Raw genomic sequence first — 15,032 nt, forward strand, 5'->3', positions numbered from 1 at the left:
AGAAACAATCAATATATTAAAAATATTTCAAAAATAAAAAATTCAATCACAAATTTTTTTAGAAAATACAAATGTAATAAAATAAAGAATGAAAAATATTTAAAATTAAAAAGTTTCATTTTTTGAATTTTAAAAAATAAAATAAAACATATATATTCTAAAATTCATGAAATTTCAAAAACTGCATAAATATTTAAAAAAATATGTAAAAAACAGAATATGCAAATTGTTTAAAAAAATTCAAAGAATTATACTTTTTAACATTTTATATTTAAAATTCATAGAAACTAAAACTTTTTGGTTTTTGAATTTTTTAAAAACTAAAAATCATAATTTTTGGAAAAAAATACTTCAAACAAAATAAAAATACGAAACTATTTCTAAAAATCTGGGAAAAGTAAAAATTAAAAAAATCAAATAATTATATTTTAAAAAATAGGAAATTTTGAAAATCAAATTAATTTTTTTCTTTTAAATATCACATTTTAAGATGAAATATAATTCAAGGATAAAATAGTATATTTGCCCAAGATAAAGATTATTATTATTATTATTTAGTGACAACAGTTTTTGGGCCTTCAAGCAGTGATTGATTTCTATAAAAATAAGAGAATGTTCTCATATGATAACTTGTCCTAATCATAGCCCCATATATTTCGGCCTAATACTACATTTATAGAATGAATAAGTTGCTTAATTTCACTTTTATATATGTAAATATTATATATATTTTTTCCAAATATATTTTCCCCAAAAATGCTTAAGTGATAGTTGCGATTAATTATTTGTAATTGGGTTAATGGTATGGATGGCCCTGTACTTTGGGGTTTGATCTAGCGTGGTATCTAAAGTTTCAAAATGTTCAATTAAGTATTTGTACTTTATTTTCGTTAACCGATGTTGTAACACTTCATACTAGGCTCGATCGTTGAGTTCAAGTTATGGGATGTCACATTCATTATCGAAGCAACTATGATCACACTAACAAATCAAATAAACAATTTACGCATGTCATTAAGCTCAATTCATATTTACAATATGTTATATAATTAAAATTGGGATTTAGACGAGTTTACGAAAACTCCTTCAATAAACTAAGATCATATGAGGAATAAAATGTGAAATATTCAAAACTAGGGTCTGAAGTTGCAATGTCACCTACTATTTCCCAAGTAGCCAACTGGTACCAACTCATATTAGCCTAATAAATTAGCCTATAACATATTCAAACCATTTGAGCATAATACACATTCTAAACACTTCATATACCACCAATCTTATGACATTACTAACCAAATTAACAAATTCACCATTCACAAACTAAACCAAACCATCATGATTTCAAAATGACCATTACATTACACAACAGACTCAAACCTTAGGTACATTTCATATAACAAAATATAAGAAACTATACAAACGTTACTAAGTCAAAAGTTGCAGATCGGTTGCTAGATTATTCCTCTAGTTTTCGAGATCTGCAAATATCTGCACACGGAATAAATAAATTTTACGTTGAGCGATAAAACTTAATGGTACTTTCATGATTCAAGTCAATAAAAACAAAAATATTAACATAAAAAGTACATAATCATTATATGACCAAGTTTCAACCATTTCATTTACTATTCATGTATAATGTCAAAATTATGCACATTCTCATTTTACAAACCATATGCATATTTCATATATATGAATAAATACATACCAATTTCATCAACATTCCATAGCCCTTATTTTACTCTTGTCATCCTAGGTTGCTCGGCAACGATGACTTTTAGAATTCGAATGTTCTACCATCTTGGGTGGCTAGGTAATGATGGTTCTCACGATTTAGATTTTCTACCATCCTAGATGGCCCAACAACAATGGCTTTCACTATTTGTATATTCTACCATCTCGAATGTCTCAACAAAAATTCTAAAATTTTTTATTTAAAAAAATATATAAATAATCTAAATAATATATAAAGAAAGTTAAAATTTTGAAAATTTTCTAAAACAATAATTTTGGGGTCTAAATAAGTTAATTAATTATTCAAGTTTGTCATATTAAAGTTTCTTATTTATTATTATTTTGCTTTAAAAAAGTTTTCAAATATATATGGTTTCAAATTTATATACTCTCTAACATTAAAATAGTTATATTGTAACAAGAATTTAATTAAACATTTTATATTTTTTTAATTTAACTCAAACAATTTCACTCGATTCTACTTAAATTGAATTTCATTTCACTCGACTCGATTTAAAAAATTTTCAAATCGAGTTAAGATGATAAAATAGGACTTATTAACTCAATTAACTTAAATTTTTTTCACTCGATTCGATGGAACACTCATCCCTAGTTTTGACCACTCAACTTTTAAAACGTATGTAATAGCCATTACTAATTGTTACATTGGTGCCACTCATTTATTATCTCACATTAAAATGATGACGTGATACATTAATTTAAAGGGTTAAGAACTAATTTTATCCTTAAAATATAAATATATATGTTTTTCATATTTAAATTTTTTTAATAATTATTCTAAAAAATTTTAAAAATAAACTAAAATTATTAAAAATATAAAATGTATTATAAAGATTAAATAAAAAATTTATATTAATATTAAATAAAATAAAAACCCTCTCAACCGTCAATAAGGTCAAGGTGTTGCAATCTCTGAAAATCAATGTTGTAAGGGATGTAAGGAAATGGATACCTTGAGGCAAATATTTCAGGTTCTGGCATCTAGTAATGGCTAAAAGCCTCAAACGGATTAAGCGCCCCACTCCATTCTCGGGTAGAAACCTCTGTTTCGTGGTTATCGATTGCATAGTGAGATCGCTCAAGTTCTGTACATCTCTTGGCAACTCTTCAACAGTCGTACACCCATCAAGTATCAAAGTCTGCAAATTTTTTAGCAAGTAAAATTTGGGATTTCCTTAACTCTTTCATTCTTGGCGGTGGGGGGTGGGAAGGAGATGGAGGGGAAGGGGAGACAGTGGCGGAAAGGGAGAGGGACGACGGGGGGAAGACGGTGGGGGAGGGTTTATTTCATTTTATATTAATATAAATATTAAAAAATTTATATTGCATTTTATATTTTTATTATTTTTTAAAATATCATAATAATATTTTAAAATTATATTACTTGACCTTTTTTTCTTGACGAAAGTCAAGACATTACAATTTCTCAGCGGCCTAACACATGTTAACGATCCAACTTGGCAAAATATTATTGGTTAGAAGGAATAGAATGATTACCTGTATCCAGACTGTATTCAGTGCCGACGAAAGAAATCCTTGTTTCTAATGACAGATTTAATTTCGTCGGCAAGGATACGCAATCTCCATTTGCCGTCGTTTTAATCACGTGGTAGATCTAAAACTTTAAAAGGGGAAATATTTTTGTTTTCACGTGTCCAACAAACGAAAGGTTGATTTATGAGTTGTCGCCTTTCCGTGGTGAAAGCAATTAGTTCTCTTCACCGACACTCTCTTCGCCATCAATTTTGTCATGTTATTACGATGAAGACAATATTAAATATACAATCAATACTGTCTATAATAATAAATAAATAATTTTATATATCAATTTAAATTTAATGTAATTTACACATAAAATATTTTAATTATATACATAAAATTTTAATATTTATTTAATTATATTTATTTAAAGAAATAAATATAGTAATTTATTATTGATTGGATCTTAACTTAGTTAATATTGACATTATTGTCAAAATAAAAGAATATAATTTCGAGCGCGTTAAAGTGTATTTATCTTTTTATTTAAATCTCGTGGGGAGGTGATTATCTTAAAGAATTACTTTTTGTTAAATCTATATTTTGTAAAATAAAAAAATAGGTAAATTATACTCAAAGGTCACTAAATTATTAGTAAATTTATATTTTGGTTATTCAATTTCAACAATTTTAACAAGTTTTCATTTAAGTTGTTAGGTTGTAAAATCGCTATATGACATTCTCTATTTACACCAATTACACAAATCAAAAGCTCTTTCATTCCCCTTCTCTTCTACAATTAACTTTTTTTTTTATTAAATAGTTTTGAACGTTACAAATTTGTGAGTTAAAATCCAAATAATTTTCTTCTCTGATCTCTAATACTAACCATTAGGACTACTTAGATTTAGGATATTCTATTCTACGCACCAATGGGTATTGATTCACTGTACTGATAGTCGAATCATCTATTGGAGCTTACTAGATAAATTAAAAAAAAAACTTAACAGCTTAATGACTTAAATGAAATCTTTCGAATAGTTTAATAATTATTTTGTAATTTTTTAAAATTAAATAATTAAAACATAATAATCATCAAAATTCATTAAATTTTTGGAATGAGAAAAGATGTTTTCTAATTTAATTTAAAATTGAAAAACAAAACATACTTCTATTTTAGTGGGTATCAATTCTTCGTCATGAACAATGGAATCACCCTTTCCGTTTCGTGCAATACAAGCTGTAGATGTTGGTACCTCATGCTGCAAAATGTTGTACGCCCAGGGCTTCCAAAAAAGGCAGTTAATTATAGCGGGTATTTATTCCCTTTCTTGAACCCTCCTAAAATTCCCCTCCCAACTGCCTTTGCTTTCCCAATAAGCATCCCTTCAGTAATTTACAACCTATTTTTATTCTCTTAATAATAAATTTAGCATTTTAATTTTTTTTATTAATTTAGTTCTTATTTTTTAAATTAATTTTATATTTTATTTGGTTAAATTTTTTATAATTTTTAAATTATTTATCGATGTAATATATAAAAAAATAATATTATATCAACATAAAATACACGTGAATTATCATATATCTTGTCATACCAACATTGTTAAAAGAATTAAATTTTAATCAATATTTTTGTTAAAAAAATAATTTGACATTTTTAAAAAAATTAATAATCTAATTTAATTAAAAAAATAAGAATCAAATTGACAGAATATATAAATATTATGAACTAAATTTGTCATTATAATTTTTTTAAATATTAATATATAAAATCGAAATAAATAATTTTTTTTCTTTTTCTTTTGACAAAGAGGGTGAAAACACATTTTCAAAGTTAAGGTGATGTGTCAGTTTCTTATTGAAATTACATTTTTTAAAAAATACATATTTTTTCTTCAAATTTAATCATTTGCCTTGCTTGTTCAATAATATAGTGTTTTTTCTGTATATTTAGCTACAAGGGGAGTTTGAAGAAGAGAAAGAACAAAGCAAAAGGAAAAATAGAAGAAGCCTTTGTTTGGGGTTCTTCAACTTAGCTTTCCATATATTCATCCATGGCTTCTAAGCTTCTTTTGATTGCTGTATTTGTTCTTGATCTCATTGCTTTTGGTTTAGCTGTTGCAGCTGAGCAAAGAAGAAGCACTGTAAGTTTGCTAACTTTCCCCTTCACTTTCTTTTATGGATTTGGTTGTTTTGGTTCACAATTAGTTCATACGATTTCTGGGTATACTGAAAGTTTGCAACCTTTTTTTTCCTGGAAATCGAAGGAAAATGAAAGAAAGTGAGTCCTTTTGTTTGAAAAAAAGCGGTAAATCTTGATTTTAGCTTTCTGGGTTTTTTGTTTCATGTAAGAATTTTCTGGGAAAGAAAAGAAACACTGTATTCAAGCTTGATCTTTTGTGTGTCTGTATATATACACATACACATACACATACACATACACATACACATACACATACATATATATGTATTCTCTTTCTGCTAATCAAATAGTAACGGAAATTGATTTCATCATTTTTATAATTCTCAATTGTGTATGAACTTCACCAGATCTCAGCTGAATTTCTATAAAAATAGTAGATCTGAGTTTATGGTTTTTATCCTCTGTCACTAACTTAAAAAAGGTGCCTGGTCCCCTTGGTTAAATTGTGCAACTTTAACTTTAGCCGCACCAAAATGTTAATAATTCAATTTAATCCCTTTGTTAGATTGAAATTTTACATTTTTGCTCCTTTCAAAAAGTTAAAAAATCAATTAAGCCATTTTAATACAGAACTTTTATAAATTCTTTAGCTTTTTGAACCCCAAACTTTTATAAATTTACCCCATCACATTGGCTTTTCACCCCAGGGTCTAATGGAAGAACTAGTCTTTGCTAGATTTAGAAGCCAAACTGTTTCATCTTTTGAAACAATATTTTATGATCTAATCGGTGATGTTGACTAAATTATTGACAACCAAGCTTCAAGATCTTGCTTTTTGTTTATTGTACCCTATATGATAGTTTAATATAAAGTATGATAGCTGATCTTCTAACACCTTCTAGTATTCTAATAAATAATCAAAGGGTAAAAGTCTCATGAAGGTTCTTGTACTATGAGTCAGATTGTATTTTGCCTCTTCTACTTAAAAAATGGGCAAGTTAGTACCTGTACTTTAGATCAAAGAGTAAAATAGTTCTTCTGTTAAAGGTTTCATTCATTTCTACTGTTAAAAACTAGTCTTTGCACGTCAGCACGAGATACATGTGGCGTTTGCTATGTTAGTTGTTAACAATAAAAATGGATAAAAATTTCAACATGAAAGACCTGTTTGCTCTTTAATCTAACATATAGGAATTAGTATGCTTATTTTCTGAGTAGAGGAGACAAAATACAAGCTGATTCATAATATAAGGGCCTCCATGATACTTTTATCGGGATCAAAGGTATATATCCAACATGAGAAGAATTTTTTATTCCGCTTCAACTCAAAGCAGCTAACATTGGGTGCATGTTTAATGGCAGGCCAAGATTGTGCAGGATAATGAAATTCAATACAACTATTGTGTATATAACTCAGACATAGCAACTGGCTATGGTGTTGGTGCATTTTTGTTCCTCATGGCTAGCCAAGCCCTTATAATGGTTGCCAGCCGATGCTTTTGCTGTGGAAAGGCTTTGAACCCTAGTGGTTCAAGGGCTTGGGCAGTCATCCTTTTCATTGTTTGCTGGTATGTAACCAACTTTAGGTCAAATTTATGGTTTTTGCTTATTTGAATGGTTTCACTCATTCTTTGAATTGCATGTGTATGACAGGTTATTTTTCCTAATAGCCGAGATATGTTTGTTGGCGGGATCAGTACGGAATGCATACCACACAAAATACCGGACCATCTTCAGCGAGCAGCCACCGTCTTGTGAAACTTTGAGGAAGGGAGTGTTTGGTGCAGGGGCTGCCTTCATTTTCTTGACTGCTATTGTCAATAAGTTCTACTATATTTGCTATTCAAATGCTAGGGAAAACAGCTTCCGGCCATACGGTGGCGGCGGAGAGGCTGGTGTCGGCATGGGAGCCTACAAATAAGCTATGACCTCATGAACTCTATGCCATTGCCATCATTTTGCTTACTTCGTTGTCTGTTTTTTTTCTTTTCTTTTTTGACTTCCATTTCGTGTTCTTTAAGGTTTCGATATAGGAGATAGATCGTATTTCATATAATATTCATAAATTTTTTAATTTCATTTTCGTCCCCAGTCCAAGGTTCTGTAAAATTTTGTGAAGTTTCTTGTATACAATCAAATAACAAAAAGATTGGCATTTGTTTTCCAGCTCTTCATGCAATGCTGGTTATGTATTTTTGAATGAATGACATGATCTTTAATGGGGTTTGCTTGCTATTTGTTAAACAAATAAACCCAAGCCTGATTTAGAAGGCCCTTGTCTTCTCAATGGTCAAGTTTCAATTTTCGTCACAGTTTCAATTTTGGTTCCTATAGTAAGCTTCAATTTAAGATTTAATCTTTATACTTCAACTTCTTGGCATAATTTAGTACCTCAATTTTTACAATGTCATTGATTAGCATAAATGTTTTATTTTAATTAAAGTAAGGATATAATTCTTAAGAGTTAATACCATTAAAATTATCTATTAAAATCACGTCCATTAAAATGCTTTTTTTTGTTACATGGTTACTATTTGAGTATTTAAAAAAAAATTAAAATATCATTTCAATGAGTTCAACAAAAAAATTTAATGGTGCCAACAATTGGAGTTGAATTTTTAAATTAAAAAAAGAGGGATTAAATTCTTAAAAATTAAAGTAGGAAGACTAAATTCTAAATACTCAAAGAGTACAGAAACTTGAAATATATTTTAACTTTCAAATATTTTTCTATAATTTGATCAACAAACAATTAACTCAATTTGAAACGTGGTAGAGAACCATACTAGTTTAAACTAATTGTGACGTCTTTGTGTATTTTTCTTTTGTCACAAAGTATTTTAGATTTATATAACTTTTCACAAGTTCAATAATTTGTATTACATTAAGTTTGATATGTTCATATAATCGGTAAAAGTATCACTAAACTTCTTGTACTATATTTTAGATTGCATTATATCTCTTTTATTAAAAAAAAGAGAGTAAATTAGTCACAGTATATTAGATGAGTGAGCAAAACAGTTCTTCCGTTAAAATTTAGTGCTTATATATAATGTATAATAACAAATTTAGCTCTTAATCTTTACACATTTATTCAATTTGACTCCTACTATTTTCTTGGAAATAAATTGGAAAATTTTGAATCTAAAGAGGATGAAGGGTAAAAAAATAGTAACAAATTAAGAAAAATAATTAAGCCTTTTAAAATTTAAAAATTATTAAATAAATCATGAAAATTATAAAAAAATTATAAAAATCTTAAATTTATAAATTCTTTATTAAAAAAATAACAATACCAACTGCTAAAATCTAATGGTTATAAGATTTTTTTAAAAAATAGACCTCTATTTTTTTATTGAGCCAGTATTGTTATTTTTTAATGAAACTTTTATAATTTTAAAATTTTTTGAATTTTTTTTATAATTTTTATGTTTTTTAATAATTTTAAATTTTAGAAGGGTTTAATTTTTTCTTAAAATTTGTTACTATGGTCTTTTTTAGTCCTTTAGCCTTATTAGTTTGAAAATATTCTAATTTACTTCCGATAAAAGAGTGGGGTCAAATTGAATAAGTGTAAAGGTTGAAGGCTAAATTTATTATTATACTTTATATATAAATACCGAAATTAGCATTTGTGGTGCAACTTTAACAGAGAAACTATTTTGTTCACTCATCTAATATAGAAATTAATTTACCCATTTTTCCGATAAAAAAACTAAAATATAATCTATAATACAATACAGAAGGTTTTGTACTGCTTTTTACCTTATATATTTATATCATATTTATTTTTCTTTTCATTTTATATTATGTAATATTTCTACTATATTTTTTCCCCATATTATACCAACATTACTAGATATCTAATCATGCAAGTCACACATTACTCATTTCCAGACATGGCGGTAGCATGTTGTATCTATTTCATTCATTGTCGAACACCCCAGCTCACCTATCTACACTTTTACTTCAAAATATAAATCAATTTATTATTACCATTATATCAGAATAATATTATAAATTTAATTTTTGTATTTGTTATAAATTACATAATATATAAAAATAACATAATATAATATATTACACTTAGAAACAAACCCGACTAAATCTTTGAACATGAACCTGACCTATATTTTAATCAGGCTTAATTAATTATCCAAGTCCATTTTGCAGGTATAATATTTTTTACTTAAACTCTCTTAAATTTTAAATGAACTTTCGAACTTGAACGAGTAGTACTAATTAATTAAAATATCTAGTTACATATAGTAACTAGAAAATCCAAATCCAAATATCATCTGAATGTACACAAAACTAATTTTACGCTTATTTTTAATGACCTTGGTTCATTTTACTTTAACCAAAATTGAAACAATAATAACTAATGAATAAAATTATCTGATTCTTTGATATATTCTTCCAATAACATTTCAACTATATTTTTTTGGGTATTTTCATATCCGTTTTACGATTCAAGTTTGAAGTTCACGAAACATTTCAACTATAATTTGCCTATTATATTTTATTTATTTATTTAAAAAAAAAGTTATATTTATAATAATTTTACTATACTTTTTCTTTTATAATTTTGGTGAGATTTACCCCTAACCCATAAAAAATAGTAAGATGCTTTAATAAAAAAATATATTTCTTTTTTTTTTTCTATCACTTCGATCAAAAAAGAAAACGTATCCACTTATTGTTGTTTACCAATTTCAATTTATTTATTCGAAAATAAATAATGCATTAATTTACAAGAAAATGCATTAATTTATTATTAAATAAAATAGTATAAGGTTAAATAGTTGCATAATAAAAACAAAAAACAAAAGTAAATTTTATGAGGATAATTTAGTGCTTCTATAAATAGGTTTACATGTAACTAACAAGTCTACAATATCTAAAAAAAAAAAAAAACTCACTAAGCTGATTATTAGCAACAAAGTTTGACAAAACATTCTGTCAAGGATCCAGCTAACTCTAATATAATAGGTTAGCTTTGAATCAAGGTGAATCAATGTTCAACACTCCCCCTTCTTCAAAGCTACAACCAGCAAATTGTTCTTTGAAAAGGTCGTGTTTTGCTTGCGGATTCAATTTTGTAAAAATGTTGGCAACTTGCTCATTTGTATCGCAAGCCTTTTAAATAATTTTTCTGTAAAAATAAGGCTTCAAATAAAATGATAATAAATATTGATGTACTTGACTCTTACCATTAAAAGCTAGTTTTTTTTTTTTTGCCATATCAATCTTTTGTCATAAAATATCTCCTTTACACGTATCTGTTTTTAATTAAAATATGCAAGAATTCTCCTTAGCGAAACTACTCGACAAGCTGAAGATGTTGCAGATGTTGCAGCTACAGTATATATATATTTTAATTTGTTGAGAAATATTTATTTTAAATTTTTAATATTTTTGATGTATTATATTTAAAAAAAATTAATATGAGTGGGTTGGGCTCAATTTTAGCATTTTATTTAGATCGAGCTTAGACAAAATTTTAGACTCATTTTTCGGGTTAGGTCCAGGCCTAGCAAACGGATCTAAAATTTTAGTTGGGTTCGACCTAAACTCAGCCTGACTCATGGACACTTCTAATTCCACATGTATTGATACTGAAGTCTTTTTGTTTATATTTTTAAGAAGTTAGTTGCATTAAAGTAATAGAAAATAAAAAATTTAAACATATAATATGTAATAAAAAATATATAAATAATTTTTCACTCTAACTATCATAATTTTAGTTTTTAATTAATTTGGTACATGAATTGATTCTAAATTAAATTATTAGTGATGAATATTGCTTATTATGGATTTAAAAACTCAAAACAAATAATTAAAAATAAATAGAACACATAATAATCTCTTAATTAGTTTATAAAATAAAAAAATCATTATTAATGTAACAAAAAGGAAATTCAAATAACTCTCACATTTTTTTTTTGTTATGAAAAAATAAAGTTTCATAATTTTTTCTTATATAGTTATTGATTGAACAATTGGATTTTTCGAAACCATATTTTTTAACTCTAGATTTAATTTTTAATTTCAAGGACCAACTTCGAGGACTATTTTTATGTACCTTGAAAGAAATATCATATTGGCAACAACAAAAGTAAATCTAAAGTGTTTTTTTTTTTTAGGTTTTCCCATTTTCTTTAGCCAAAATTTTATTAATCAAAGAATTATAAAACATTATATTCAGAATAAAACTAATGAAAAAAAAAAGAGAAAGAAATAAAGTTTCAAGACAAATTCATTGGTATCAAGATTGGCTCGGAAAACGACTCATTAGCTGAAAGAGTTTTTTTTTTTTTGAATTTATTGAATTATATAGAATTAGGATTAAATTTATAGAGTATGTAAGTATTGAGGACTAAATGTGTTATTATACTAATTAAAAAAAGGCCTTTTGTTATCAATTAACAGTGGGTGACTAAAACAGGAATGCGGGCATAATTGGTTTACCATTTGTATAATTTACCTTTTTTTAATATTCTAGGGATGGAATTTTTAAATTTTATAAGGAAAGTTAAAAAATTATTATATTCCTTATTTATTTAGTTTTTTTTAAAATTTTTTAACCAATTAAAGACATTTAGTGGTTTCTTAAATTTACTTGTAGATTTTAAAAAGTTCATCCTAACTAAAATATGTAAGAAAAATATAAATCAACGAATAGCTACTTCTTGGATAAAATTTCAGCTACATGGACACAGGAAAGAATTGTGTACATTGGACACAATCCATGAATTGATATAGATTTTCTCAGTTGATATAATAATTTGAATCAAATTACATATATTTCAATTTTTTAATAAATTTTTAATAAATTATTGATTTGTACTAGTTGGACCAAACTTGCCACTCTCATTCCAGAAACATCGGCTCCCCCCTCCAAATTCAAACCCCTCCCTAATCCATTCCACTGTACCTGACCATAGACCACTCCCTATCCCTTTCAATCTTCCGATAAACCAGCCCATAACTAAAGGGGGTGGAACATCCTTGGTGGGTGGGGACAACTCCAAAATATCCCCATACTCAGGGACTAAAACATTATTAAAATGTTTCAGGAAATCCCAAACTCAATGCTCATTGGCTACATTGAATTGATGTGGCAGATAAGTTTACCCTCCTTAATTATCTTATCTTTTCATACCCGTCACTATTTAATATCTTTGCTCGTTTCCCACAATGAACGAACACTCACTTCTACTACTAAGCTCACCCTTCACTTTGGTCCACTACACAGCCATTTCAAAGTGGTACATACATGGCTCTACAAGCTGCTGCTTTGGTTCCAGCTACTTTCTCTGTACCAAAAGAGGTTTGTTTTCAGCTTTGTACTGAAGAACTGGTTCTTGTTTTTTTCTGATTCAATTTGGGGTTTTTGACATTTTGGGTTTCTAATTTGTAGGGAAAGTCTGGTGCTTCTTTCAAGGACTCATCTCTCTTTGGAGTGTCACTTTCTGATCACATCAAAGCTGACTTCACCTCTTCTGCTTTAAGATGCAAGGTTGGGATTCTGTGTTCTTTAAATTGGACAACTATGGTGTTTATGCTGTTTTTGTGCCTTTAATTGAGCCTTTTTCCTTTGTAGAGGGAATTCAACCATAGAACTGGGGCTGTTAGAGCCCAAACAACAGCCACTGCAACACCAGCAATCACCAGATCTACAGTGGATGGAAAGAAAACACTAAGAAAGGGTAGTGTGATCATCACTGGTGCCTCCTCTGGATTGGGTTTAGCCACTGCAAAGGCCTTGGCTGAAACTGGGAAATGGCATGTTATAATGGCTTGCAGGGACTTTCTCAAGGCTGAGAGAGCTGCTAAGTCTGCTGGAATGTCAAAAGAAAACTACACCATTATGCATTTAGACCTTGCCTCCGTCGACAGTGTCCGACAATTCGTCGATAGCTACAAGCGATCAGGCCGACCTCTTGATGTACTTGTTTGCAATGCTGCTGTTTATCAACCAACTGCCAAGGAACCCACTTTCACTGCTGAAGGATTTGAACTTAGTGTGGGGACTAATCACCTCGGTCACTTCCTTCTTTCGCGGTTATTGCTCGATGATTTGAAACAATCCGATTATCCATCGAAACGCCTCATCATCGTCGGTTCCATAACAGGTAATTTGCTATACAAATGTCATTCAAAATGAGCATTTTTGTATGAAATTGTGGTATTGGTGTACTAATATGGAATGAATCAGGAAACACAAATACATTGGCCGGTAATGTACCTCCGAAGGCAAACCTTGGGGATCTAAGAGGACTTGCAGGTGGACTAAATGGACTGAACAGCTCTGCCATGATTGATGGTGGAGATTTTGATGGTGCCAAAGCATACAAGGACAGCAAAGTCTGCAATATGCTCACTATGCAAGAATTCCATAGGCGTTTCCATGAGGAAACTGGCATTACATTCGCTTCATTGTACCCTGGTTGCATAGCTACCACCGGCTTGTTCAGGGAGCACATTCCTTTGTTCAGGCTCCTCTTCCCTCCATTCCAGAAGTACATCACCAAGGGGTTCGTCTCCGAAGAGGAAGCCGGTAAAAGACTCGCTCAGGTATAAACAAAGACTAAGATAGCGAATGCGAATGCGAATGCTCGGTTATGATCTTTTGTGCATTAACACAATTTCATTGCTTCTAATGCAGGTCGTGAGCGATCCTAGCTTGACGAAATCCGGTGTTTACTGGAGCTGGAACAAGGATTCGGCTTCATTCGAGAACCAGTTATCTCAAGAAGCTAGTGATCAAGATAAAGCACGCAAAATATGGGAGCTTAGTGAGAAACTCGTTGGCTTGGCCTAAATTTAGAGCCTTGAATGCTTTGCGGCAGAGCTTTGATAATGGCTTAAGGGTCTTATCTGATCCCATTGATGAGTGTAGATGACTTTGTGAGTTGCAGTTTGACAATAAAAAATTACTTAACCCGATTTGCAAGAATCTCAAATTTCTCTTCCATTATCAAATATGAGAATGAGCAAAAATAACCAAAATATCGATTAATTTATGATGTTATAGGGCTAGAAATATGTTAAAAGTACATCATAATCAATTCGCCTAATGTTAAATTTAACCCTTAATGTCTATATCTTTTGTCAATTTAGTCTTTATTATTATTTAGCTAGTTTTCACCGTCAACCTTTTAAAATTAATTAAATTTGACCATCAACCTTTTGAAAAGAGTCGGGAATGATATTTTCTAATGAAAATATTGACTATAATGTTAAATTTATAAACATAACAGTTCACATGACAATACACGTGTATTTCATACTGCTTTTTTTTTTAAAAATTTGTATGAACCTTGCTTTCCTTTTTTTTTTATTATGAATTTTTTATAGTTCTTTTCAGATTTTGATTTTTAATTTATGTGATGAAAGTGATATATAATACAAATAGTAATATGTCAGCATGAAGTATATGTAAACAGTTAAATGTGTTGTCATATTAATTTCATTAATAAATTGATATTTTTGTGAGTATTTTCGTTAAAAAAATGATTTGATATTTTTAAAAAATTTAATGACTAAATTTAGCTAAAAAAAATAATAATTAAGTTAACAGAAAATGTAAACGTTATTATTATGCCTACTCAATTTTAAAAAATTCAACCCAAAAACACCAATTTA

The 15,032-nt window shown here is 28.6% G+C and overlaps 2 protein-coding genes and 1 long non-coding RNA gene across 3 annotated transcripts; 2 read left to right on the forward strand and 1 right to left on the reverse strand.

Moving 5' to 3' along the window:
* Window positions 1–1,318: 1,318 nt before the first annotated feature.
* On the reverse strand, window positions 1,319–3,054 carry LOC107949333 (uncharacterized). The gene is made up of 2 exons (XR_001697708.2): window positions 2,708–3,054; window positions 1,319–1,488 (listed from the first exon to the last, which is right to left on the reverse strand). It is a non-coding gene; the product is annotated as an uncharacterized lncRNA (long non-coding RNA).
* Window positions 3,055–5,046: 1,992 nt separating this feature from the next.
* LOC107948640 (uncharacterized) lies at window positions 5,047–7,547 on the forward strand. The gene is made up of 3 exons (XM_016883262.2): window positions 5,047–5,381; window positions 6,744–6,949; window positions 7,035–7,547. Exons 1-3 carry the CDS (start codon window positions 5,292–5,294, stop codon window positions 7,300–7,302), a joined length of 564 nt encoding a protein of 187 aa, XP_016738751.1. The 5' UTR covers window positions 5,047–5,291; the 3' UTR covers window positions 7,303–7,547.
* A 4,769-nt stretch (window positions 7,548–12,316) lies between these two features.
* LOC107948638 (protochlorophyllide reductase, chloroplastic) lies at window positions 12,317–14,333 on the forward strand. The gene is made up of 5 exons (XM_016883261.2): window positions 12,317–12,714; window positions 12,805–12,903; window positions 12,988–13,519; window positions 13,603–13,961; window positions 14,053–14,333. The coding sequence occupies exons 1-5, from the start codon at window positions 12,661–12,663 to the stop codon at window positions 14,206–14,208; spliced, it is 1,200 nt and encodes a 399-aa protein (XP_016738750.1). The 5' UTR covers window positions 12,317–12,660; the 3' UTR covers window positions 14,209–14,333.
* The last annotated feature ends 699 nt before the right edge of the window (window positions 14,334–15,032 follow it).

This window comes from Gossypium hirsutum, chromosome A04 (assembly GCF_007990345.1).
Source record: "Gossypium hirsutum isolate 1008001.06 chromosome A04, Gossypium_hirsutum_v2.1, whole genome shotgun sequence".
NCBI lineage: Eukaryota > Viridiplantae > Streptophyta > Magnoliopsida > Malvales > Malvaceae > Gossypium > Gossypium hirsutum.

Bases quoted from the DNA above. Each gene is read 5' to 3' on its own strand.
- LOC107948638 (XM_016883261.2), top strand. From the start codon at position 12,661: ATGGCTCTACAAGCTGCTGCTTTGGTTCCAGCTACTTTCTCTGTACCA. The intron at 12,904-12,987 runs GTTGGGATTCTG...TTTCCTTTGTAG, and splicing joins CTTCTGCTTTAAGATGCAAG to AGGGAATTCAACCATAGAAC. The intron at 13,962-14,052 runs GTATAAACAAAG...CTTCTAATGCAG, and splicing joins CCGGTAAAAGACTCGCTCAG to GTCGTGAGCGATCCTAGCTT.
- LOC107948640 (XM_016883262.2), top strand. From the start codon at position 5,292: ATGGCTTCTAAGCTTCTTTTGATTGCTGTATTTGTTCTTGATCTCATT. The intron at 5,382-6,743 runs GTAAGTTTGCTA...GTTTAATGGCAG, and splicing joins CTGAGCAAAGAAGAAGCACT to GCCAAGATTGTGCAGGATAA. The intron at 6,950-7,034 runs GTATGTAACCAA...TGTGTATGACAG, and splicing joins ATCCTTTTCATTGTTTGCTG to GTTATTTTTCCTAATAGCCG.